The following is a 26,482-nucleotide window of genomic DNA, read 5'->3' as shown; positions in this document are numbered from 1 at the left end:
ATATATAAAATGCTACTTTGTACATTTAAAAATATGAACCAACAAAGAGGAAAAGTAAGTGAAAACTTTTTGGGTGCAAACATAATGCCAAAAGCATTGGGGAAAAATATCTATAAATAAAACAGCAGCTAAACTACGTTTTACAGCAGGAATTGGGTTATGGAACTGGCTTTTAAATACCATTTAATATTTACTTTCTTTCTAAAGGTCTAATTCCACTTCTGAGATGCCAATTCTCAAAATGAATGAGCTTTGTAAATTCCTCAAATTGAGAGAAATTTAAATTATACCAAAACTTTCAAACTCAACAGCCTTAATCCTGTAGGTTTTTGTAGGTAACCTGTATTTGTCTGAGTTTCGTAATAATGAATTTTTCTTCCCTGAGTTTTGTCTGTGCCAGCAAACCTTTTCCAAATTTAAAAAGAAATTCTAAATTGAAAAGAACTTTTTCAGAATACAAGGCAAAACTTGTATCCTTTCCCATAATTATTAAGGAAACTAAAATAGCTTCTTTAAATTAATAACCCAGCTCCTTTTCACAGCAAGCACAGAAGAGATACTAAGTTCTTCAGATTCCTGTTTAACTTCTCTCCCATGGGATTTGGATTTAAAATTCTCTTCAAAGAAACTGAATGTGGGCTTAGTTATTCAGTGACAGAAATTAACATTAAATTTCAGAAGCCAAATCAGAGAGAAGGCGACCTATACTCCTGGACACGAGTGTCTTGGTTTCTTCACGGAATGAAGAACAGAAGAGAAAACCATTACGGGAGTGCCTCCTTATCCACACGGGATACGTTCCAAGACCCCCAGTTGGTGCCTGAAACTGTGGATAGCACCAAACCCTATATATACTGTTTTTTCCTATACATACAAACCTATGATAAAATTTAACTTTTAAATTAGGCATGATAGGGACTCCCCTGGTCCAGTGGGTAAGACTCCACACTCCCAATGCAGGGGGCTCGGGTTCGATCCCTGGTCGGGGAACTAGATCCTGCATGCATGCCACAACTAACAGTCTGCAGGCCACAACTAAAAGATTACACACCACAACTAAGACCCAGCACAGCCAAAATAAATAAATAAATATTTTTTTAAAAAAATAGGCACTGGCTTGTGGAAGGACTGGGTAGAACACAAGGGAAGTTGGCTGCATGAAGATGGAGCTCTTTGCAGATGTTGCGCCTAAGATGGCTGAGAATTTTAGGCAGTTCTGCACTGGACAATTCAGAAAAGATTGGGTTCCAACAAGTTACAAAGGGAGCAGCTTCCACAGGGTCATAAAAGATTTCATGATTCAGGGTGGAGATTTTGTTAATGGAGATGGTACTGGAGTCACTAGTATCTACCGGGGGCTGTTTGCGGATGAAAACTTTAACCTTAGACACTCAGCTCCAGGCCTGCTTTCCATGGCAAACAGTGGTCCCAGTACAAATGGCTGCCAGTTTTTCATCACCTGCTCTAAATGTGATTGGCTAATGGGAAGCACGTGATGTTTGGAAAAATCATTGATGGACTTCTGGTGATGAGAAGGATTGAGAATGTTCCCACAGGCCCCAACAATAAGCCCAAGCTGCCTGTGGTGATCTCACAGTGTGGAGAGATGCAGTCCAGAGGAAGACTGAATCAGGCCTTCCCTTGCTCGGGGTGATGCTCCTGAGTAAGATAATCTGGATTGGCTCCTGTGTTTGCTTGCCTGCCTGCTGCTGCCCCATTTGATCAAGAGACCTCACCGATTCAGAAGCCAAGATTCTGTGTTTAAGTTTTCAACTGTAAATAAAGTTGCTCATTTAAAAAAAAAAATTAGGCATGGGACTTCCCGGTGATGCAGTGGTTAAGAATCTGCCTGCCAATGCAAGGGACACAGGTTCAATCCCTGGTCCGGAAAGATCCCACATGCCATGGAGCAACTAAGCCCATGGGCCACAACTACTGAAGCCCGTGTGCCCTAGAGTCCACACACCGCAACTACTGAGCCCACGTGCCACAGCTACTGAAGCCTACGTGCTCTAGGGCCCACATGCTGCAACTAGTGAGCCTGTGTGTTGCAACTACTGAAGCCCAAGTGGTGCAACTACTGAAGCCCACGCGCCTAGAGCCTGTGCTCTGCAACAAGAGAAGCCACCGCAATGAGAAGCCCGCTCACCACAATGAAGAGTAGCCCCCACTCGCCGCAACTAGAGAAAGCCCGCATGCAGCAACAAAGACCCAACGCAACCAAAAAAGAAAAAAAAAATTAGGCACGATAAGAGATTAACAACAGGGCTTCCCTGGTGGCACAGTGGTTGAGAGTCTGCCTGCCAGTGCAGGGGACACAGGTTCGAGCCCTGGTCTGGGAAGATCCCACATGCCGCGGAGCAACTGAGCCCATGCACCACAACTACTGAGCCTGCGCATCTGGAGCTTGTGCTCCGCAACAAGAAAGGCCGCGACAGTGAGAGGCCCGCGCACCGCGATGAAGAGTGGCCCCTGCTCGCTGCAACTAGAGAAAGCCCTCACACAGAAACGAAGACCCAACACAGCCAATCAATCAATAAATAGAAATGTTGTAGAATTATTAAAAAAAAGAGATTAACAACAATAACTAATAATAAAATAGGACAATTATAACAATATACTATAATAGAAGTTATGTGAATGTGGTCTTGCTCTCTCTCAAATTACATTATTATCCTGCGCTCCCCCTTCTTCTTCTTGTGACCATGAAATGATAAAATGCCTGTGTGACGAGATGAAGTGAGGCGAATGATATAGGCATTGTGACGTAATGTTAGGCTACTACTGACTTTCTGACGATGTATGAGAAGAAAGATCATCTGCTCCATGTCATCCTGGATCATCAAGCCATGTTGATGGCTGGGTGTCAGGAGCAGATGTTGACGGCTGGGGATCCCAGGTGGGACAGAACTGGAGCGGGTGAGATTTCATCCACTACTCCGAACAACATGTAATTTAAAACCTATGAATTGTTTATTTCTGGAATTTTCCATGTAATATTTTTGAACCACAGTTGACTACAAGTAACTGAAGCTGTGAAAAGTGAAACCCCAGATAAGGAGGGACTACTGTACTTCCTAACAATTAAGTCATTCTTGGTTTCTAATCTTTCATTATTTCTCCCAAATTAACCAACTGTTTGTTTCAAACCATTTCATCTAAAAACAAACTAAATAAAACATACTTTTTCCTGAGTCTGTGAAAATTCAATAAGGCAAAGCTTTCATAAGGAAGCAGTGAAAACACACCTGCAGACTAATTTATTTATATGTAACAGTGTGCTGCATCCTAAAGAAATAAGGGTCTATTTCTTGACCCTTAGTCTCTCTGACGTTTGCAGGTAGTGGTGTGCATTTAGTTGAACATGAAGCATCAATGAATATCTGAGGCCCTCTTTATTCATTTCATTTCTCTTACGCCCCCTAAAACAATAAATGTTACTTTCAATGAAAAGAATTCAAGGTGGATATTCAGTACAAGCATGTTTCATCAGGGAACAAAGGTTAGTTTTCATCCCAAACCAGAATATCTGAATCTTTTGCACCAAAGTACAAAAAGAGATAAATAGGTCATTGGCTAATCCTCCATTTAAAATATGACAGCAGAGAGTGGCCATCAATTTTTGACTGCATGCAACTTATAAATCTGTCATTTCATAAGCTAATGAAATGACAGCTTTATAAGAACCTTCCTTTCTATAAGGGGTCCATAATGCTCACCTTAAAAGTCATCACTGCATTTGCTCAATGTAGGGGATCAACATATTTAGGTTGATTTTGATGAATTTACTGCTGATTAAAGCTAACAATATATTTAAAAATCAATCTAGATTAGTTTTTTGATAATGTCCTGAGATTTTAGAAGTCGGTGGTATTATGGAATTTTAATTCCCCTACTTCTCAAGAACTCTGGATGACAGGGAAAGGATAGGGAGGATGTGCCTTGCCAGCTGCAACCCACGGGGTGGTCCTATAGTCACTGTCACTGGGCCAGTGAGGACAGTCACCTGAGGTTCATTAATCAAAGCAGCAGGAGGGATCAAGCTAAGAACATAGCACTTCAGAGCTTTAGAAAACACACCAATGCCCTAACCCACTGACGCTCAAAATAGACCCGTGAAATAGGCAAATAGACAGGAGATGCTATAAAGAAGCTGGGATTCTAAAGTACTTATTTGTCCAAGGTCACAGTGCCAGTGGGAGGCAAAGATGTGATTGGGTTTTTTTTCTATTTCTTTTTTTATTTTGTTTTATTTTTTAATATCTTTATTGGAGTATAATTGCTTTACAATGTTGTGTTAGTTGCTGCTGTATAACAAAGGGAATCAGCTATATGTACACATATATTCCCATACCTCCTCCCTCTTGTGTCTCCCTCCCACCCTCCCTATCCCACCCCTCTAGGTGGTCACAAAGCACCAAGCTGATCTCCCTGTGCTATGCGGCTGCTTCCCACTAGCCATCTAGTTTACATTTGGTAGTGTATATATATCCACGCCACTCTCTCACTTTGTCCCAGCTTACCCTTCCCCCTCCCCATATCCTCAAGTCCATTCTCTAGTAGGTCTGTGTCTTTATTACCATCTTACCACTAGGTTCTTCATGACCTTTTTTTTTTTAGATTCCATATATATGTGTTAGCATATGGTATTTGTTTTTCTCTTCCTAACTTACTTCACTCTGTATGACAGACTCTAGGTCCATCCACCTCACTACAAATAATTCAGTTTCATGTCTTTTTATGGCTGAGTAATATTCCATTGTATATATGTGCCACATCTTCTTTATCCATTCATCTGTCGATGGACACTTAGGTTGCTTCCATGTCCTGGCTATTGTAAATAAAGATGTGATTCTTAATCTCAGATATTGTTCACAAAATGAAAGAAAAAAAAAAGAAAGAAATATACTGAGACTCCTAGAGCTTAGTCCCAGGTTTTTTTCGCTAAGTGTTCTTTTCTATTCCATGACTCTACTTATCAAATATATGTGGATTATTCCCAATTGTATAACTCCCTTCTAGACCTCTCCTCTGAGCATAACACATACATGTCCATCTTCACCTATATCACCACTTGAATGCCTAAAAAAGCTAATCAATTCTGCCAGGGCTCTTGTTACTCCTCCTTCCAAAAGCTGTTCCCAGGCTTCCTCAGCTTGGTAGGTGTCACACCATTGCTCAAGTCAGGTGGGAATCATTTTACTCTCTGCCTTTCCTCTACCCCAGCATTCCATATCCAAGGCATCAGCAAGTCTGATAAGATTCCTCTTCCAAGATACTGTATATCTCAATTCCACCACCTCTCCCCACTTCCACTCCACCATTCAAGTCCAAGCCACCATCACCTCTTGCCTGGACCGTTGCATTGGTCTCCTCATCAGCTACCCTGTCTCCCTTCACAGCTCCATAAAAATCCATTCTACATACAACACCTAAAATCATGACCCTTTCCATTTGCACTTAAAATAAGGTGAAAGCTCCCATAAAAGCCCACTTAGCTATGCCGACATTTTCAGAAATGTTCAGTGTCTCAGAAATAAAGCTTCAGTACTGTCATGGCAGGACAGTGGCAGAGGAAACATGGAAAGTCAGGACTTAAGCCAAATCTTTCAAATGTCCTTTTCATTAAGCCATTCAACTTCCCAGTGATCTATTCCCAGAAACGTATCTGTTTCTCAGTTTCCTCATTTGTAATATTATAAGAAAACTGCTTATCCTCCTACCTCACTTGGTGATTAAGAGGATCAAATGAGATAATATATGTAAAAGCACTTTGAAAACATAAAGCATTACAAATATAAAGTAATATAAAATGCCTACTAATACAGAAATGGTGCTCAAGCATGGGGTTTTCTGGGCCTTTGCTTACAAGAAAGAGGAGTTAAGTGAGTCTAGCTAAAATAATTGACTTTTGGGAATTCTCCGGTGGTCCAGTGGTTAGGACTTGGCACTCTCACTGCCAGGGCCCCAGGTTCAATCCCTGGTCGGGGAACTATAATAAAATCCCATAAGGCGCACAGCACAGCAAAAATAAATAAGTAAAAAATTGACTTTTATCTCTCATCACTAGAATACATTTTGGCTGACTGGAGCCTTTTCTATTGCTTAAGAAGACTGATGCCAGATTAAAAAACACATGGCTGCCCTGGTTAACTTCCTGATTTCAGGCTTTACCTTACCAATAAATAAGAAATAGCCAGATAACTCTTACAAACACATTTCTGACTAAAAAGAAAATAGGAAGCTAAAAGCCCTGGTTTGGAAGGCTGAGAAAATGAGCCTCACCTTGCCCAAAGTCTGTCCACAATTCTTCTCCTGCCCTCTCTCCAGGATGTGGGGGACACAGCTCCAGAGGAGATGAAAACCCAGGGACACAGGATGACTCCAACTCTGGACCATTTCTGTAGCTCCTGGAAACTCTGCCAGACAGCAGGAGCTGCAGCTGAGTGCCAGACTCAGGTCAAGTTGGAGAAGTCCTCACCTCATCACCCCAGGATACAGACATTATAAGTAAGAAACTGGCCTCAAGTATGACATAAAGTCTAATGGGCAGGAAAAAGCAAAATGCTTCTAATAAAGTGAATCTCTCACTACACAATTTTATTAAAGTCAGATTTATTGACAAAGGCATTGAGTTAGTAAAGAAATTGTAAAAACTGTGGCAAGATAAACAAGTTGCTACATGTAATCTTCCTTTCTTCATAGCTGCCCCCAAAACAGGCCCACCAAACTGCACAATCATTTCACTACTTCTACACAGATTCATATTAGTCAATTTAATTTTTTCATTGATTCTCTTCAAACCAGTTATCATTATTTTATTTCAGTTCTACTTAAGTTCACTGGTCCTTTAAAAAATAATACTTAGTGACATTTAATATATTCAGACTATAGAAATGGAAACTACGCCATAAATCAAGGGTCTGCAAGCTTTTATCTGCAAAGGGCCAGATAATATTTCAGGCTTTATAGGCTGCATACTGTCTCTGTCACATATTGCTTTTTTTTTTTTAAACAATCCTTTAAATATATAAAAATTCCTTAGCTCTTAGACAATACAAAAACAGACCACGGGCTATAGTTTATCAACCTTTGTTTTAAATAATAATTGTGAACTAACAGCATATAGAACATATATAGTATACGCAACAAGAATCAGCCTTTCGCTTAAAACAAATCACACTGGTTCAATAGGCTTCCTTTTCCTAAAGCAGGTTCTAAAACTAGGAATTCTCTATATTAGAGAAGGATGAGGTATATGTCCTATTTTTATGAAAGAAAAATTCTGCCCAGATATTTTTTTCTCCCCTCTTAGGTGGTCAAGGATAAAAGATGTTCATTAAGAACTAATGAAGCATCACTCAGAATGTACATATTTACAATGAAATTCAAAAGCCTAGGTTAATACTGTACAGACTGATAAAACACAAATTTGTGAAACCTCAGAAATCATAGACACAAAGCCGAAAAGCCAAAAATAGCTAGAATAAAATTCACCAATCCATCAAAAAAGGAGGATGTATTATTAAAATGACTTTCTTTTAGGAACTCTGCACTAACAATAAAAAATAGCAACAGGGCTTCCCTGGTGGCGCAGTGGTTGGGAGTCCACCTGCTGATGCAGGGGACGTGGGTTTGTGCCCCGGTCCGGGAGGATCCCGCATGCCGCAGAGCGGCTGGGCCCGTGAGCCCCGCAACGGGAGAGGCCACAGCAGTGAGAGGGCCCGCGTACCGAAAAAAAAAAAAAAAAAAGCAACAAAATTCTGGAAGGATAATGGCATACAAATGACTTGCTGCAGTTGGTATTGCTACCCCACAATGCAATGAAGTCCATTGTAGCTGAGATAAAGGAACTCTCTTACAGAGTTGCTGCACTGTTACCAAGCAACAAGAAATAAAAAGTCAGGATTAGCACTTGATTTAACTTTTACCATCAACAAACCATACTTCTATTCTGCTATTCTTCTGGATGTAAATGGTCATTAGGCTAAGAATTATTAATCTATAAGAGTACACACACAAAAAATTATGCAGTGAAGTTAATACCTGGCATTTACCAAGTTCATGTTTTTTATATTTACTGCTTCCTTGGTAGAAACAGCAAATAATAACAGAATAGTGATTCTATTACTGAGAAGGTTATTTTGTCAAAATATTCAACTAAATCTTCACTAAATACACCTTCATTAGCATTGAAATATTCTCAAATCAGTATTGCATTTTATGAAAATTCAAGGAAATGAATGAATTGTCTTTAAATATTTTAATACTTCAAAATAAGTAGAGTCAATCACTTCATTTAGTTTAGTTGTATAAGGATATTATCATCTGTCAAAGCAATGTACATCTGGCTGAATTTGTAGCATGAAGAATTTATAGACATCTCTTTCAGAGTGGTATAGCAATCACTTTTTAAAAAATGAAATCTAAAAGCATTAATAAAATCCTATAACTGAAAAATGAAAAAAGAAAAAAATGTAAATTAAGGACATTATATAATTTAAGACTTAAAAATCAATCATTGTAAATGACATCCATAGCTCACCACATCATCCCCAAAGTTAACACTTGGGAAGGTGACCGTATTATGCCTTAGGATCATGAGGTCCCAGGTTTCATGGGGGGTTAGTGGGAAGAGGGTGTTCCTTCTGTTTGTATTGTATCAAATAGCTCTCTTACCTGCCTGTGTTTTTAAAGAACTTGTGTTGAGTGTTCAACCCAACTGGCCTGTGTGAATGAAGTAAAGAGGATTAGGATTAAACAGGTTCTTGCTGTCCTTATCTTCTCTCTAAGGAAGAGAAGTAGAGAGCATTACCAGGTAAATACTAAAGTGCAGTGAAGGGCATTTACTATATTATGCTTCACACAGTGAATGTCAAATTTGACATTTCAGCCAAGTTCATAAATATCATGTCTCCAAGTCAATCAGCAATTTGTGCGTGGACATAAATTCCATACAGGCATGGAGCAGTGGTCACCTGTGTATGCATGTGTGTGCTTGACATTGCATCTGTCTAATGAAGTTTCTCAACATGGTTACATGTGTTTCTCTTGGGTGGATGGAACCTGTAATTTTTTCCTGTTTAGACCTATTTCTTTTTTCTTTTTACCGTCTCTTGGAAAAATTATGAGCTTCTCTGTAATATCAAAAGGCATTAGCAATCTTAAGATTAAGAATAAAAGAAACTTAAGAGGAAAGGAATTATGTTTATCCCTTAGGCAGTTTCATTTTTCCTGAAGCAGGACGGAAGATAACCAGTCTCTAAAACATCGATACACTAATTGGGCCTGCTTGGTGGAGATTAAATGTTCACAGGATCCATTGAAGTCATTAGGTCGAATGGTTAAAATCTACTGTATTCCCGCATCCTAGTGTAAAGTGAACTAATCACCAGTTTGACTTCTTCTACAAAGATAATTCATGAGGTGTTGTCAACACAAAGTTCTCCAAACAGGGCCAGAGAGTCACAAAAGTCAGGAGGCTCCAATCTCAAATTCACATTCTCCATTCATCTCAGAGTTTTAAAGTCATATTTGGGCCTAGTCATCTTGCAAACTATTACAAATGAACTAAAAACAGAAATCACACTTCACACAGCCTAGGAAGAAGATACTGCCATGATTCTCAAGACAGCTACCCTCATATGAGAGTCCTCGGCCCACCACCTCAGACGGAAGAAAGGGGAGTGTGTCATCCCCAGTCGCAAAGTCCACCAGGGAGGCTCCATCTGCTCCTCTTCACACCGCCCAGCTTCCTCACCTCCTGGAAGCCTCTACTCAACTGTCATCTCAGTGGGGCCTTCTGTTACTGACCAACCCATTCAAACTTCCACTTTGGGGAACTCCCTGGTGGTCCAGGGGTTAGGACTCCACAGTCCCACTGCCGAGGGCCCGGGTTCAATCCCTGGTCAGCTAACTAAGATCCCACAAGCCATGCAGTGCGGACAAAAAAAAAGCAAAGGCAAAAACAAAATTTATCTTTCTTCTCCTGACATTTCATGTCCCTTTTCATGCTTTGTTTCATCTCCTTAATATTTATCAATATCTAATATAATATATATTTTACTTATTTATTGCACCTATTGTCAGTCTTGAGCATTATAAAGTAAGCTCATGAGGGATACAATATCTGGTGATTATTTCAAAATACTACAAGAGGAGGCAGGAGATGGGGATGAAGATGGGGCAGGAGTGATCGTGGGCTGACAGTCATTGGAGCTAGAGGACGAGCTCAGATGGGTTCATTACACTCTTCTGTTTACTGTTGTGTATGTCCATTAGCCTTCATAATAAACATTAAAAACAAAATTTGTAATACCATTTACACTGCTATTTTCACCTTTCCTCATCTACCAATCAGGAACAACACATATCTTCTTGGCAGGATGGCAGATGTACCCCTAATCTTTTCCTCTAGTTAACCTCCTTTGGAGACATGGCATGTGCCAGGCACTAGTACAGAACGCAGAAGTCACAGGTCCCAAAGCTTGGCTCTTCTAAACAAAAAGTCTTAGGATGTTTTTGGAAAATAATTTTCCATAGGTCCATACCTTATGACTTAGAATTATTTTTAAGGGACTGATAACCACAATATTCCTGACAGCGGCTCTCTCTGCAGGAAAGGCAGGCAGACGAAACTGAGAATAAGCAATCCACTAATCCTTACCCTAGGTGGGTTCGTAGGTGTTCAATTTATTATTGTGCTTTATAACCCACAAAGGCTACATGTATACAATACCTGTATGCATCAAATATCATGTAATATGAACAATTTTTTCATAAGCAAATATATAAATATGCCATAATATAAATATAATAAAAATAACTTTATTGAAGTCATGGTAATGAATGTGTTTGTCTTAACTAAAAGCTGAAATTAGCCAAAATAGCTGAAGAGGCCTTGCATAAACCCTGCCCTCTTCCAACACCAGCCAGGGCACACACCTGAAGAAACTAGCTGGGTTATTTTGTTCACAGGTAACCTCAATAGCCTTCAGTGGCTGAGTCAGATGACCTTCCCTGACAGCACGGGCATGCCAGGTTCCTTGCAGGAGGCAAAGCATCAACAGGCTCCTGAGTGAAGCACTCCCACCCCTCCCCCTGAGTTTTCTATTGTAAGTTGCTTTAAAAAAAAAAATGTAAAGACAGGTAACTTCCCAGAGAAACACAGCCTGATTGGATATGCACCCAGGATATTGGCTGAGGGGCTCGTGGGAAGTTGAAGGGTTAACAGACCCCTACAAAAGCCAAATGAGTTCCACAGTACTGCTGTTACTCATACACATGGAACGTAATGCCAAGAGTTGTTCCCTGGCTGGTCTTGCACTTAAACTTGTGAAGTTTATCAGGGAAGATTCCACCCACTCAAAGAGGAGGTCCAGAAATAACACTGTCTGTCCTAAAAAGAGAAATATCTTTCTGGCATGTTTGCCATATGTGCACCCACTTGTACTATTTTCCCCAAGTAACTAGCCCCAGTTCCTTAAGAGACGGGGAAAGAGACAGCCAGCCTTCACTATGTCACAATTTTGTTGTGAAACATGCAAATGGCTGCAGGTTTTAAGAATGCAAATGCAATATTCATATCGGTTTTGTTAAAGGAGAAAACAGACATAATTGGTTTTCCACAACTCATAAGTTTGTTTAGAACACATTTGAAAGGCAAAATTTTTCCAAAAAGGAGCAATATCCCACTTTTAGAGAAACCAGAAATAATTCACGTCAAGGGCCAATTTGGCATTCTCTTCAATTCAAGATAAATATACTGGTTTACCTCTTGTCAATTGGAGGAGAAATTATAAACCAAAAAAGCAAGAGACAGCTTTATGTTCCTTTGCCACCCTGCTTCTTTATTATTTATTTATTTATTTATTTATTTTTTTTTTTTTTTGGCTGCATTGTGTCTTTGTTGCTGTGCACAGGCTTTCTCTACTTGCGGTGAGCGGGGGCTACTCTTCATTGCAGTGCGCAGGCTTCTCATTGCGGTGGCTTCTCTTGTTGCAGAGCATAGCCTCTAAGCGCGTGGGCTTCAGTAGTTGTGTCACATGGACTCAGTAGTTGTGGCTCGCGGGCTCTAGAGCACAGGCTCAGTAGTTGTGGTGCACAGGCTTAGTTACTCCGCGGCATGTGGGATCTTCCTGAACCAGGGCTTGAACCCATTTCCCCTGCATTGGCAGGAGGATTCTTAACCACTGTGTCACCAGGGAAGTCCCCTGCCACCCTGCTTCTACGTGCAAAAAAACTTTAAGATATCTGAGGGAATTATCATTAATATTTTAGATATTTATAGTTCTACCCCTCTCTTACCTCCCATAAAGCTCAAGTTATAGGGGGTAACCAGGGAGAAAGGCTGAAAAGATGCAGCACCAGGGAGTGGAGTGGTGCTTTAGGAGACAGGCTCTAACCCAGATCCTGCTACTGAAAAGTCCTCCATGTCCTCATCTATAAGAGAAAGGAGGTGAGCTAAGAGTTCTAAAAAAAAAAAGGCTTTGTCTGAAATGTAGGGTGTAGTCATTGTTAAAGCTCCCACGGCTTAAGATACTGCAGTACAAGAATAGACATTCAATCACCACGTTCAGGGAAGTTTGTGAAAAGCTGCACAGTTCAGAGAGGTGACACAACAGAATGAACAGAATCCAAGAGGAAGACTGAATGAATCCACAGGGCTACTGATCACAGGATGGTTTTTCTCAAAGTCCTCTTGGAGGTAGATGGTGCAGGAGGCAAAAAGACCATAATTGGAATAACTGGCAAGGAAAGCTGGGGGTAGACGAATACATTGGCCAGAAACTCCCAATCTGCTTGATTCTAATAGTTAGCATTGAAAGGGACTATGTCCAGAGATTCAATACCTTTCAAGATTTTGAAACACCATTCATTGATGATGATTTGAGAATATTTCATAAAATATTGGAAAAGTGCAGACACCCCGGAATCAGTCATTCTGTGGTTCTATCCTAGCTCCATCTAGCTGTGTGACATCAGGTATATAACCTATCCTCTCTGTGCTTTTAAGTCCTTATCTGTAAAACAAGGATAATAATGATTCCTACCTCATAAGACTATTGTTAACATTAAAAATATTAACAATAACCATGAAGAATACAGCAGTGACTAACACATAATAAATGCTTGATTAATAGTAACTATTATTATTGTTAATATTTAACAGGCAGGAAAATACGCAGGTAATTTAAGATCTCTGAAGACTCCTGTTAAACCAGCTCATAATCATCCATCTCACTAGGACCACTGTACAATAAAGTAGGATGGGGCTACAGGAAAAGAATTACAGAGTCCTAAAGGCCAACGCAGGTAAAAGAGTGCACGAAACATAGCACAGAAGAGGAGCTGGAGGTCCAGGGTAGTCACTAGACTAAGAATAATACAAAACTCACAGTCCAGATAGATTTTTTGTTATGAGAAGACACCCAATCTATTCATCATCCCCAATTCCAAATTACCTTCTACATCCAAGAGCACAAGTTCTTACAATTCAACCTAAAGGCATGTGGACCTCGTCTACTATGAGCATGCAGAGGGATCAGGCTTACAATATTTTCTTGTCTAAATGGCTGTTTTGCTTATATTTCTAAACTAGAATGACAAATTATATTTCATCTTGATCCTTCCAATTAGGCTCTGTCCAATCAAACTTTCTCCAGTGATGACAATATTCATTATCTATGTTGATCAACGCAATAGTCACTAGCATATGTAGTTACTGAAGAGAAACTGAATTTCTACCTTATCTAATTTTAATTAATTTAAATTTTAAAAGTCACATGTGGCTGGTGGCTACCAGTTGGACAGTGCGGGTATAATCTATTGGGAGTGGCCATCAGCAGCACTATATTGAAAGGGATCCTAATGTGAGTCTGTGTCTAACAGGACAGAATGCTGTGAATCAGAGATGTCTGTTCTAGGACACAGGAAGGGCAGCTTTTATCATATTTGCGGGATCAACTAAAGGATTTTATCTCCCCTTCCCTTATGCCGACAGAGAACCTCTCTTTCCTAATATCGACATTAATTCTCAGACAGTAGAGAGTCACTTCCTGCTTTTGGAAGAGATAAGATTGGCTGAAAAGAACCAGATTAAAAAAGAAGGAAAAAAAGAAATTCACCCAGGACAATTCATACTGTCCCATGGTACTCAGAGAAAAAATATTGGTTTGTGGCAGTTTTACAGAAGTACATACAATCAAGAGAGAGTTAAACTATCAATTATTTTAAGCTACGCTATAGGCTTTTTTTCAGTACTGTTACAGATGTGTGCAATGGACAGGTCATTAAGATGATCCTATTAAAAAAAAAAAGATCGCACAGAGAGAGTAAAACACATTATCCATTTTAAATGCAGAAAATATACTGAAGCCGTTGCAAAAGAAACCACCGTGCCAGTGTTGAAAGTACCACATGCCCCAGCACTTTAAAAATAATAAACTTCAAACATTGTAAATTAACTATACTTCCATAAAAGAGGAAGAAAACAAACAAAAAAACGAAGCCAAACTAGGGCTATCTACTAAAAATAATAATAATAATAATAATATACATCACTTTCCAAGAGAGAAACAGAACTCTAACATTTGATTATTTCAAACATATGGCAGCACTGCCTCCATGAAATACCATCTTGGGCAAGCATATGGAGGAATGGAAAAATGCCAGGTAGAATACTAGCATCACAAGAAAAATCAAGAACATATATTCTCATTCCCAGATCGCAGGATGGGTTCCTATAAAGCCCTCCCATGGGAAAGCTATCTCAAACGCCCAAGAAAATGTGGTTCCAAAGTGATCCTCAAAGCCTAAATGAATCATTCTGAAGTCTCCTTTCAGGTTCAAATATGTATAAACAAAATGGCAAGATTTTGGTATAAGCACCTATTTCTGTCCCAGAGCTTGAACCCTGGGAAGGTTCTAAAATTATTCTAGTCTCTCCCAAACCCTGAGATGTCCAAAGGAGAGTCAGTTAGTGCCTTAATTCAACTGTTCCAAAGAGAACCACATCAAAGCAATGAGCTGTACTAGCCTCCTTCTTCCTTAAGGTAACACCAGTATCTAACAGTGAGATAAGGAACTTCTCCTAATACAACTTACTATTTTCCTAGGATTCTGTATACAAGAATTCATCTGGAGACAAACAGGAGAACAATTATACCACAGAAGTCCACCCACTAGAGTGAAGGTTCTGAGCCCCACATCAGGCTTCCCAGCCTGGGGGTTGAGCAACGGGAGGAGGAATTCCTAGAGAATCAAACTTTGAAGGCTAGTGGGATTTGACTGCAGGACTTCGACAGGACTGGGGGAAACACAGACTCCACTTCTGGAGGGCACATACAAAGTAGTGTGTGCATCAGGACCCAGGGGGAAGGAGCAGTTATCCCATAGGAGATTGAACCAGACCTATCTGCTAGTGTTGGAGGGTCTCCTGCAGGAGCGGGGGGCGGGGCGGGGGCAGCTGTGGCTCACCGCTGGGACAAGGACACTGGCAGCAGAAGTTCTGGGAAGTACTCCTTGGCATGAGCCCTTCCAGAGTCCACCATTAGCCCCACCAAACAGCCTCTAGGCGACAGTGCTGGGTTGCCTCAGGCCAAAAAACAAACAGGTAGGAAAGTCAGCCCCACCCATCAGCAGACAAGTGGATTAGAGTTTTACTGAGCTCTGTCCACCAGAGCAACACCCAGCTCTACCCACCACCAGTCCCTCCTATCAGGAAGCTTGCACAAGCCTTTTAGATAGCATCATCTACCAGAGGGCAGACAGCAGAAACAAGAAGAACTACAATCCTGCAGCCTGTGGAACAAAAACGACATTCACAGAAAGATAGACAAAATGAAAAGGCAGAGGACTATGTATCAGATGAAGGAACAAGATAAAACCCCAGAAAAAACACCTAAAAACACCTAAAGGAGATAAGCAACCTTCCAGAAAAAGAATTCAGAATAGTGAGAATGAAATTAATCCAGGACCTCAGAAAAAGAATGGAGGCAAAGATCGAGAAGATGCAAGAAATGTTTCACAGAGACCTAGAAGAATTAAAGAACAAACAAACAGAGATGAACAATACAATAACTGAAATGAAAAATACACTAGAAGGAATCAATAACAGAATAACTGTGGCAGAAGAATGGATAAGTGACCTGGAAGACAGAATGGTGGAATTCACTACTGCAGAACAGAATAAAGAAAAAAGAATGAAAAGAAATGAAGTCAGCCTAAGAGACCTCTAGGACAACATTAACTGCACCAACATTTGCGTTATAGGGATCCCAGAAGGGGAAGAGAAAGAGAGGACCTGAGAAAATATTTGAAGAGATTAGAGTCGAAAACTTCCCTAACATGGGAAGGAAGTAGCCACCCAAGTCCAGGAAACCCGGAGAGTCCCAGGCAGGATAAACCCAAGGAGAAACATCAAGACATAGTAATAAAATTGAGAAAAATTAAAGACAAAGAAAAATTATTAAAAACAAGGGAAAAACGACAAATAACATACAAGGAAACTCCCATAAGTTTAAGAGCTGATTTCTCAGCAGAAACTCTACAAGCCAGAAGGGAGTGGCACGATATATTTAAAGTGATGAAAGGGAAGAACCTACAAACATGATCACTCTACCCAGTGAGGATCTCATTCAAATTCAATGGAGAAATCAAAAGCTTTACAGACAAGCAAAAGCTAACAGAATTCAGCACAACATAACTAGCTCTACAACAAATGCTAAAGGAACTTCTCTAAGTGGGAAACACAAGAGAAGAAAAGGACCTACAAAAACAAATGCATAACAATTAAGAAAATGGTAATAGAAACATACATATCAATAATTACCTTAAACGTGAATGGATTAAATGCTCCAACAAAAGACACAGGCTCACTGAATGGAAACAAAAACAAGACCCATACATATGCTGTCTACAAGAGACCCACTTCAGACCTAGGGACACATACAGACTCAAAGTGAGGGGATGGAAAAAGATATTCCATGCAAATGGAAATCAAAAGAAAGCTGGAGTAGCAATACTCATATCAGATAAAATAGACTTTAAAATAAAGAATGTTACAAGAGACAATCAAGGACACTACAAAATGATCAGGGGATCAATCCAAGGAGAAGATATAACAATTATAAATATATATGCACCCAACATAGGAGCACCTCAATACATAAGGCAACTGCTAACAGCTATAAAAGAGGAAATCGACAGTAACACAATAGCGGGGGACTTTAACACCTCACTTACACCAATGGACAGAACATCCAAACAGAAAATTAATAAGGAAACACAAGCTTTCAATGACACAGTAGACCAGATAGATTTAATTGATATTTATAGGACATTCCATCCAAAAACAGCAGATTACACTTTCTTCTCAAGTGCACATGGAACATTCTCCAGGATAGATCGATCACATCTTGGGTCACAAATAAAGCCTCGGTAAATTTAAGAAAACTGAAATCATATCAAGCATCTTTTCCAATCACAACGCTATGAGATTGGAAATAAGTTACAGGGGAAAAATGTAAATAGCACAAACACATGGAGGCTAAAAAATACGTTACTAAATAACCAAGAGATCACTGAAGAAATCAAAGAGGAAATAAAAAATACCTAGAGACAATTGACAATGAAAACACGACGATCCAAACCCTATGGGATGCAGCAAAAGCAGTTCTAAGAGGGAAGTATATAGTAATACAAGCCTACCTCAAGAAACAACAAACATCTCAAATAAACCATCAAACCTTACAAGTAACTAGAGAAAGAAGAACAAACAAAACCCAAAGTTAGTAGAAGGAAAGAAATCATAAAGATCAGAGCAGAAATAAAAGAAATAGGTACAAAGAAAAGAATAGCAAAGATCAATAAAACTAAAAGCTGGTTCTCTGGGAAGATAAATAAAATTGATAAACCTTTAGCCAGACTCAACCAGAAAAAGAGGGAGAGGACGCAAATTAATAAAATTAGAAATGAAAAAGGAAAAGTTACAACGGACACTGCAGAAATACAAAGCATCCTAAGAGACTACTATAAGCAACACTTTGCCAATTAAATGGACGACCTGGAAGAAATGGACAGATTCTTAGAAAGGTATAACCTTCCAAGACTGAACCAGGAAGAAATAGAAAATATGAACAGACCAATCACAAGTAATAAAATTGAAACTGTGATTAAAAATCTTACAACAAACAGAAGTCCAGGACCAGATGGCTTCACAGGTGAATTCTATCAAACATTTAGAGAAGGGCTAACACCCATCCTTCTCAAACTCTTCCAAAATATAGCAGAGGAAGGAACACTCCAAAACTGACTCTACAAGGCCACCATCACCCTGATACCAAAACCAGACAAAGATACTAGAAAAAAAGAAAATTACAAACCAATATCACTGATGAATATAGATGCAAAAATCCTCAAAATACTAGCAAACAGAATCTGACAACACATTAAAAGGGTCATACACCATGATCAAGTGGGACTTATCCCAGAGATGCAAGGATTCTTCAATATATGCAAATCAATCAATGTGATACACCATACTAACAAATTGAAGAATAAGAACCATATGATCATCTCAATAGATACAGAAAAACCTTTTGACAAATTCAACATCCATTTATGATAAAAGCTCTCCAGAGAGTGGGCACAGAGGGAAAACTACCTCAATATAATGAAGGCCATATATGACAAACCCACAGCAAACATCATTCTCAATGGTGAAAAACTGAAAGCATTTCCTCTAAGATCAGGAACAAGACAAGGATGTCCACTGTCACTGCTATTATTCAACATAGTTTTGGAAGTCCTAGCCATGGCAATCAGAGAAGAAAAACAAATAAAAGGAATACAACTTGGAAAAGAAGAAGTACAACTGTCATGGTTTGCAAATGACACGATATTATACATAGATAATCCTAAAGATGCCACCAGAAAACTACTAGAGCTAATCAATGAAGCTGGTGAAGTTGCAGGATACAAAATTAATGCACAAGGGCTTCCCTGGTGGCGCAGTGGTTGAGAGTCCGCCTGCCGATGCAGGGGACACGGGTTCGTGCCCCGGTCCGGGAAGATCCCACATGCCACGGAGCGGCTGGGCCCGTGAGCCATGGCCGCTGAGCCTGAGCGTCCGGAGCCTGTGCTCCGCAACGGGAGAGGCCACAACAGTGAGAGGCCCACGTAACGCAAAAAAAAAAAAAAAAAAATTAATGCACAGAAATCTCTTGCAGTCCTATACACTAACAACGAAAGATCAGAAAGAGAAATTAAGGAAACAATACCATTCACCATTACAACAAAAAGAACAAAATACCTAAGAATAAACCTACCTAAGGAGGTAAAAAACCTGTACTCAGAAAACTATAAGACACTGATGAAAGAAATCAAAGACAATACAAACAGATGGAGAGATATACCATGTTCTTGGATTGGAAGAATCAATATTGTGAAAATGGCTATACTACCCAAAGCAATCTACAGATTCAATGCAATCCCTATCAAATTACCAATGGCATTTTTTACAGAACTAGAACAAAAAAATCTTAAAATTTGTATGGAGACACAAAAGACCCAGAATAGACAAAGCAAACTTGAGGGGAAAAAACAGAGCTGGAGGAATCAGACTCCCTGACTTCAGACTATACTACAAAGCTACAGTAATCAAGACAATATGGTACTGGCACAAAAAGAGAAATATAGATCAATAGAACAGGATAGAAAGCCCAGAGATAAACCCACGCACCTATGGTCAACTAATCTATGACAAAGGAGGCAAGGATATACATGGAGAAAAGACAGTCTCTTCAGTAAGTGGTGCTGGGAAAACCAGACAGCCACATGTAAAAGAATGAGATTAGATCACTCCCTAAAACCATATGCAAAAATAAACTCAAAATGGATTAGAGACCTAAATGTAAGACCAGACACTGTAAAGCTCTTAGAGGATAACATAGAACACTCTGACATAAAATACAGCAATATCTTTTTTGACCCACCTCCTAGAGTAATGGAAATAAAAACAAAAATAAACAAATGGGACCTAATGAAACTTAAAAGCTTTTTCACAGCAAAGGAAACTATAAACAAGACAAAAAGACAACCCTCAGAATGGGAGAAAATATTTGCAAAAGAAACAATGGACAAAGGATTAATCTCCAAAATATATAAACAGCTCATGCAGCTCAATATTAAAAAACCAAACAATCCAATCCAAAAATGGGCAGAAAACCTAAATAGACATTTCTCCAAAGAAGACATACAGATGGCCAAGAGGCATACAAAAAGCTTGTTAAAATCACTAATTATAAGAGAAATGCAAATCAAAACTGCAATGAGGTGTCACCTCACACCGGTCAGAATGGCCATCATCAGAAAATCTACGAACAACAAATGCTGGAGAGGGTGTGGAGAAAAGGGAACCCTCTTACACTGTTGGTGGGAATGTCAATTGATACAGCCACCTTGGAGAACAGTATGGAGGTTCCTTAAAAAACTAAAAATAGAATTACCTTATGACCCAGCAATCCCACTACTGGGCATATACCCAGAGAAAACCATAATTCAAAAAGACAGATTCACCCCCAATGTTCATTGCAGCACTATTTACAATAGCCAGGTCATGGAAGCAACCTAAATGCCCATTGACAGAAGAATGGATAAAGAAGATGTGTTACATATTTACAATAGAATATTACTCAGCCATAGAAAGGAACAAAATTGGGTCATTTGTAGAGAGTGGATGGACCTAGAGACTGTCATACAGAGTGAAGTAAGCCAGAAAGAGAAAAACAAATATCATATATTAACGCATATATGTGGAATCTAGAAAAATGGTACAAATGAACCGGTTTGCCAGGCAAAAATAGAGACCCAGATGTAGAGAACAAACGTATGGACACCAAGGGCGGAAAGCAGGGGGAATGAATTGGGAGATTGGGATTGACATATATACACTAATATGTATAAAATAGATAACTAAAAAGTACCTATTGTATAAAAAAATTAAATTAAAAAAAGAAAAAAGTGAAAAAAAAATTTCATCTGGAGACTTCACCCAAGAAGGTCCACTTTACTCAAGTACCAAGACTTTTATGAGCTGGTCAGCCTAATAGCTTGATTCCCAAACAAAGTGTTCTAGTGAGACCGTAGCTAACCAGAAAGCTCATGTTCCAGCAAAACTTCAACTATGACATATTTAAACAGAATCCTTCAACATCCAAAATGAAAAAGTGGTTATTGTTTGCCCTCCTTCATGAAAAAAATGAACCGTTGTACTTTTTCTTGAACTAACACATAACATCAACTTTGAAAATTAACAACAGGAAATCAGAAATAACCTCTTCTCTTACCTCCACCACTGTGGTTTCTGCAGCTTTACACATCGGCAAGTTGAAATTCCTTGCACTTTTCCTACATTAGAGGAATAAGGAAGTGGAGAAAGAATGGCAAAAATAAGAAGTGTCTCTCTCAGCTTTAATTATAGATTAAAAGAATTTCTGTAAACCAAGACTTTGTGAATCTTTTTAAAAGAGTGTATCATATTTTTGATAAGTTCTATAGCTATTTTATAAACAAAAACAATATGATGGTCACTTCATTCAATTATATAGCTTTTTACGGGGTTAAGAGAAAGAGGGAATATTTTTCATATTCAACATAGTTATACACAGAAAAATAAAATGGATATTAATAAATCTACTCTAAAACTAATTTCTCTAAGTCTTTTACCTGAGATGCCATTTTGTTTTATAGTTAAATATTTCACTAAAGTTGCTCTTGTTAAAATATTAAGAAAAGTAGCAAGTGCTTTATATGAGAAGGTATAGTAATTATACTCCTATTAAAGAGAAACCTATTGCTGAAATTAACTGAAACATTCATGGGTGATTTGTGAGTCCTAAAGATCAATGTGGAGAACCAACTCCTAATGAAATTTTTAAAGCTACAACCCCCTCCCCCCATCAGACCCTGAGGTGTAAAATTTTAAGAAGCGGCCAATTTTGCTGATGGTTCTGAATTCCCAAGTTCCTAAATTAATGCACTTCCTCTAATCATAAAAATTTTAATGTATTTTTGTTTCTGAGAGTGTAAATTGATAGGGAAAGTTCTTTGGTAAAGAGAAATAATTCACAGCTATGTCTTAACAGCTCTTTGTGCCACCAATGTTTCTTTCACTTGGATTCAAGGATAGGTGTGTCCTCAGGAGAGGAATCCTTGTGTACTCTGAGAAGTTACCGTGTTGGATTCCACCAGACATCCAACATCAAAAGCTCCAAGGGCAGAGTGGCCTGAGGTGCAGGCATGCAGAGCCTGCCCACTCTAACAATGGCCTAGACAGACCTCTGTACCAGTTGTCCCACTAAACGTGAAGGTCAGCCTAGAAGTCAGTATCTTAAGAATCTAGGCCACCTGACCACTGGCGACAAGCACTCTCATTTCACATCAAAGCTCAATGGCTACTGAGCAGAAACTACAGACATAAGGTCTGTACTCAGAATAGCCTTTGTGCAGTCTTTAGATAACACACAATAAAGCACAGGATAAACTCATGGAAATACTTTAAATAATTCATTTCCATTTGCTAATATACAATTTCATTAATCTTTAAAAAAAAACAACTAAGCTTTGCAAGCATTACATCAAGGTGTCAAATAAGGTAGGCAACATTCAAAATGTCCTCTGTAATTGCCAAAATTAGTTATAATATCAAAAATTGGCTAAATCCCGGGACTTCCCTGGTGGTCCAGTGGTTAAGACCCACGCTTCCACCGCAGGGGGCACGGGTTCGATTCCTAGTTGGGGAACTAAGATCTCATATGCTGCGGCCCAGACAAAAAAAACAAAAACAAAACAAAAACAAATGAACAAAAAAATTGGCTAAATTCAAGAAATCAAATACAGTATTATGTCATAGAAGATCTTCAGAAATGAACAAAAACATGAGAGTGATCACTGATAATTTAATTGTGATCATACCAAAGCTGCATTTGGTAAAGATAAAAAATATCACTAACTAAAAGCAGGAAAAGGCCAATATAATGAGAAAGACAATTATTTCTGTAACCTAACAGGTGACGTCTTCAAGACCAAACATTTTGAAAAACTTTTATGAGTATATTCAAACGTGGCACAATTTGCAAAAACAACTATATAATCCCTAAATCCAAGATACTAAAACTTGGTATTTAGTATGCTTAGGGTAATCAAAAGATATTGAAATCTATTAAGTGGCTTAATATCTGTGGCTATCTAGATAACGAGAATGAAAGTTAAACATTATTAAGGGTAACCAACTTTCCAGACATAATCTTTATAAGCATTTCCTAGAAGACAACAATAGGCCTGGAAAAGAACAGACCTAAGTGATTATTAGCAATATTTTTCCAGAATATCAAAGTAACAGGCATTTTAAGACAATGCATATAAATAACACTGTCAAAATTAAATATAATTGTGTGCTTTTGTCACATTTTTTTAAGCATGTCACAACACTGTAACTAGTTTTGGCAACTAAAGTACACAGGGGCAAAAAAAATTTGTATGTGACTATATACAAGGATATACAGATTCAAATAGTTAACAATCAGTGCACCATGGGTACCAACCAATCAGAACAGATGCCCTCAAGTGCATCAAACCAGTATGACCGCACAGCAATGGTTCTGCACCCACCTATATACACACACACGGGTGTGTTTGATTTTAAGCCATTTTTAAAATAAATTTTTAAATACCAAACACATCAAGATATCCATTTTGTAATCATAATTTTGGAAATATAAAGTTGCTGAAATGCATTACATTTAACATTTTTTAAAACCATTATACTACCTGAAAATCACATTTCCTGCTCGGTCTGCCTTCCAGGCTTTCACCAAAGCGAAATCCCCTGTGATTGCTTCCTCCAAAATAAAATGTTGACCATTAAACTCCCTCACCTGCAAGAGACAAAGAGGGCATTGTCAGGATCTTCAGAGGTCTTGTTTGATTGTGCTCCCTGCTCTGATAGAGGCAGATAATAGGGATACAAGCCTAGTCAGAAAAGGAGGGAGAGACCTAAACTGAAACTTCAAGGAAGAGTAGTGCAGGCAACCAGGGCTTTGTCAAAATGGTGAAGAGGCCACTGAGAGAGCAGCATGTGCAAAGGCTCAGAAGCAAGAGGAAGCTTGGTAATTGTGAGGAACTGAAAGTTCCATATGCTTACGGCATAGACTGTGTGTGTTAGCACTCACTTTATTATTTGTGTGAATAAATTACATACTGAACACGAAAAAGAGCCCCTCTTTCCCTCCACCCCAGAAAACCATGTAAGTTGCATGAAATGGGCAATGCACTGTTTTCCTACCTAAAATAGTTATAAAAATCCATTCGTCTCTTCTAATGAATCCATCATCCTCTGTTGAGATTTTAATTAGGATTCCTAAAATTTTTAGACTAATTTGTAGAGAACTGACATGCTATATCTTCCCACGTGTGAGAATATTGGTCTACATTTTTTAAAGTCTTCTTTTTCCTCCTTCAATAGTTTCATAGTTTTCCCTCGGAAAAAGCTTTGTATATATTTTCCAGCTTTATTCATAGGTGCTTCTTGGTTTTTGATACCACTGTGACTGTTATATTTTACTCTATTACACCTTCTCTCTGTCATTACTGGTCTGATGGAAGGCTACTGATTTTTGTATGTTTATTTACTTTTAATTCTACTCCAAATGGGAGGGGAGAGGAGAAGACACATAAAGCAAAACTATGCCGCGGCACTTTGTTCCTTTTTTCTTCATGGAGACTTAGCTCTGGGAATTGAAACGAAGAGGGGAAACAACGTCAATACCTCTCTCCATCACCACACAAGATGGGAGCCATTTGAAGGCCAAACTCCATTTTCATTCCTACTGCGCCCCCTAGTGGACAAATTACATGCATTTTATAGAAAGTTGGAGAAAGCTCCAGTACATTTACTTTTCTTTAACTATGGTTTAAAAAAATTCTTTCTTTTTTTTTTAAATTATAGTTAATTTACAGTATTGTGCTAGTTTCAGGTGTGCAGCAAAGTGATTCAGACATATATATGTACACATATACATATATATTCTTTTTCAGATTCTTTTCCATTATAGGTTATTACAGATATTAAATATAGTTCCCTGTGCTATACAGTAGGTTCTTGTTTATTTATATATATATAGTAGTGTGTGTATGTTAATCCCAAACTCCTAATTTATCCCTCTCTCTCGCTTTCCCTTTTGGTAACCATAAATTTGTTTTCTATGTCTATGAGTCTATTTCTGTTTTGTAAATAAGTTCATCTGTATCAATTTTTTAGATTCCACATATAAGTGATATCATATGATATCTGTCTTTCTCTGTCTGCCTTCATTTAGTATGATAATCTCTAGGTCCATCCATTTTGCTGCAAATGGCATTATTTCACTTCTTTTCATGGCTCAGTAATATTCCACTGTATGTATGTACGACGTCTTCTTTAACCATTCATGTGTTGACGAACATTTAGGTTGCTTCCATGTCTTGACTATTGTAAATAGTGCTGCTATGAACATTGGGGTGCATGTATCTTTTCGAACTAGAGTTTTTGTCTTTTCCAGATATATGTCCAGGAGTGGGATTGCTGGATCATATGGTGGCTCTACTTTTAGTTTTTTAAGGAACCTCCATACTGTTTTCCATTGTGGCTACACCAATTTACATTCCCACCAACAGTGTAGGAGGGTTCCCTTTTCTCTACATCCTCTCCACCATTTATTATTTGTAGACTTTTTGATGATGGCCATTCTGACCAGTGTCACGTGATACCTCATTGTAGTTTTGATTTGCACTAAAACAGAATCATTTCTTAAAGAAGAGTTTCCTTAAAGACATTATCCCACTTTCCTGTTAGAAAGGATTAATGAATTTAGGGAATCACTGATGAATGAGGATCATATTAATATGAACTTAGACAAATTATATGAAAGATATTTGTAACCTACACATCAATATAGTTTAAGTCTTATGTATTTCAGCCATCACCAGAGATGATAGCTGAAGCCTTTACATACAGATCTAGAGAACTACATATACATCTAAATATATGCTAAGCCAGGGCAAAGTAAAAACATTGGCATTTCTTTCTATTCCAGTTATCTAATTTCCTGAAGGGTCTACACATCAGCAGTTGCTAAGTGTTCACTATTCTAAAATTTTAAAACAGGGGAGGAATTGGCTTTGTCAAACTAGCTGTTATATTCACTTGAAAAAGTTATGCACGTCAGAGTCTCCCCTTCCTCATCTTTCAGTCCTTTCTTGAATCCACTCCAGTCAAATTTTCACCATTCCAGAAAAATCCTCTTCTCCAGAAAAATACTGTTTAAGGTCACCAATGACTTCCACGTTTCCAAATCCAATAGTCAATTTCCAGTCCTCTTACCCAACCTCTTCATACTGTGACACGGTTGATCACTCCCTCCTTTGTAAAAGTTCCCATCTTCCA

The 26,482-nt window shown here is 38.7% G+C and overlaps 1 protein-coding gene and 1 pseudogene across 2 annotated transcripts in view; one reads left to right on the top strand and one right to left on the bottom strand.

Annotated features, from left to right (window-relative positions):
- Positions 1–26,482, bottom strand: part of OXCT1 (3-oxoacid CoA-transferase 1) — a 135,968-nt gene that overhangs the window by 91,560 nt on the left and 17,926 nt on the right. Inside the window, exons 6-7 of the mRNA XM_082622362.1 lie at positions 23,830–23,936; positions 21,348–21,408 (exon numbers count right to left, since the gene is read on the bottom strand). Of these exons, the coding sequence (XP_082478488.1) occupies positions 21,348–21,408; positions 23,830–23,936 (168 nt within the window). The remainder of the gene's footprint in view (positions 1–21,347; positions 21,409–23,829; positions 23,937–26,482) is intronic.
- Positions 1,114–1,654, top strand: LOC309804439 (peptidyl-prolyl cis-trans isomerase H-like; annotated as a pseudogene). The gene has a single exon. The product of its transcript is annotated as a peptidyl-prolyl cis-trans isomerase H-like (transcript).

The sequence above is a fragment of the Mesoplodon mirus genome, assembly GCF_964341445.2.
Source record: "Mesoplodon mirus genome assembly, chromosome: 5".
Taxonomy (NCBI): domain Eukaryota; kingdom Metazoa; phylum Chordata; class Mammalia; order Artiodactyla; family Ziphiidae; genus Mesoplodon; species Mesoplodon mirus.
This window is presented reverse-complemented; position numbering and strand designations above follow the sequence as displayed.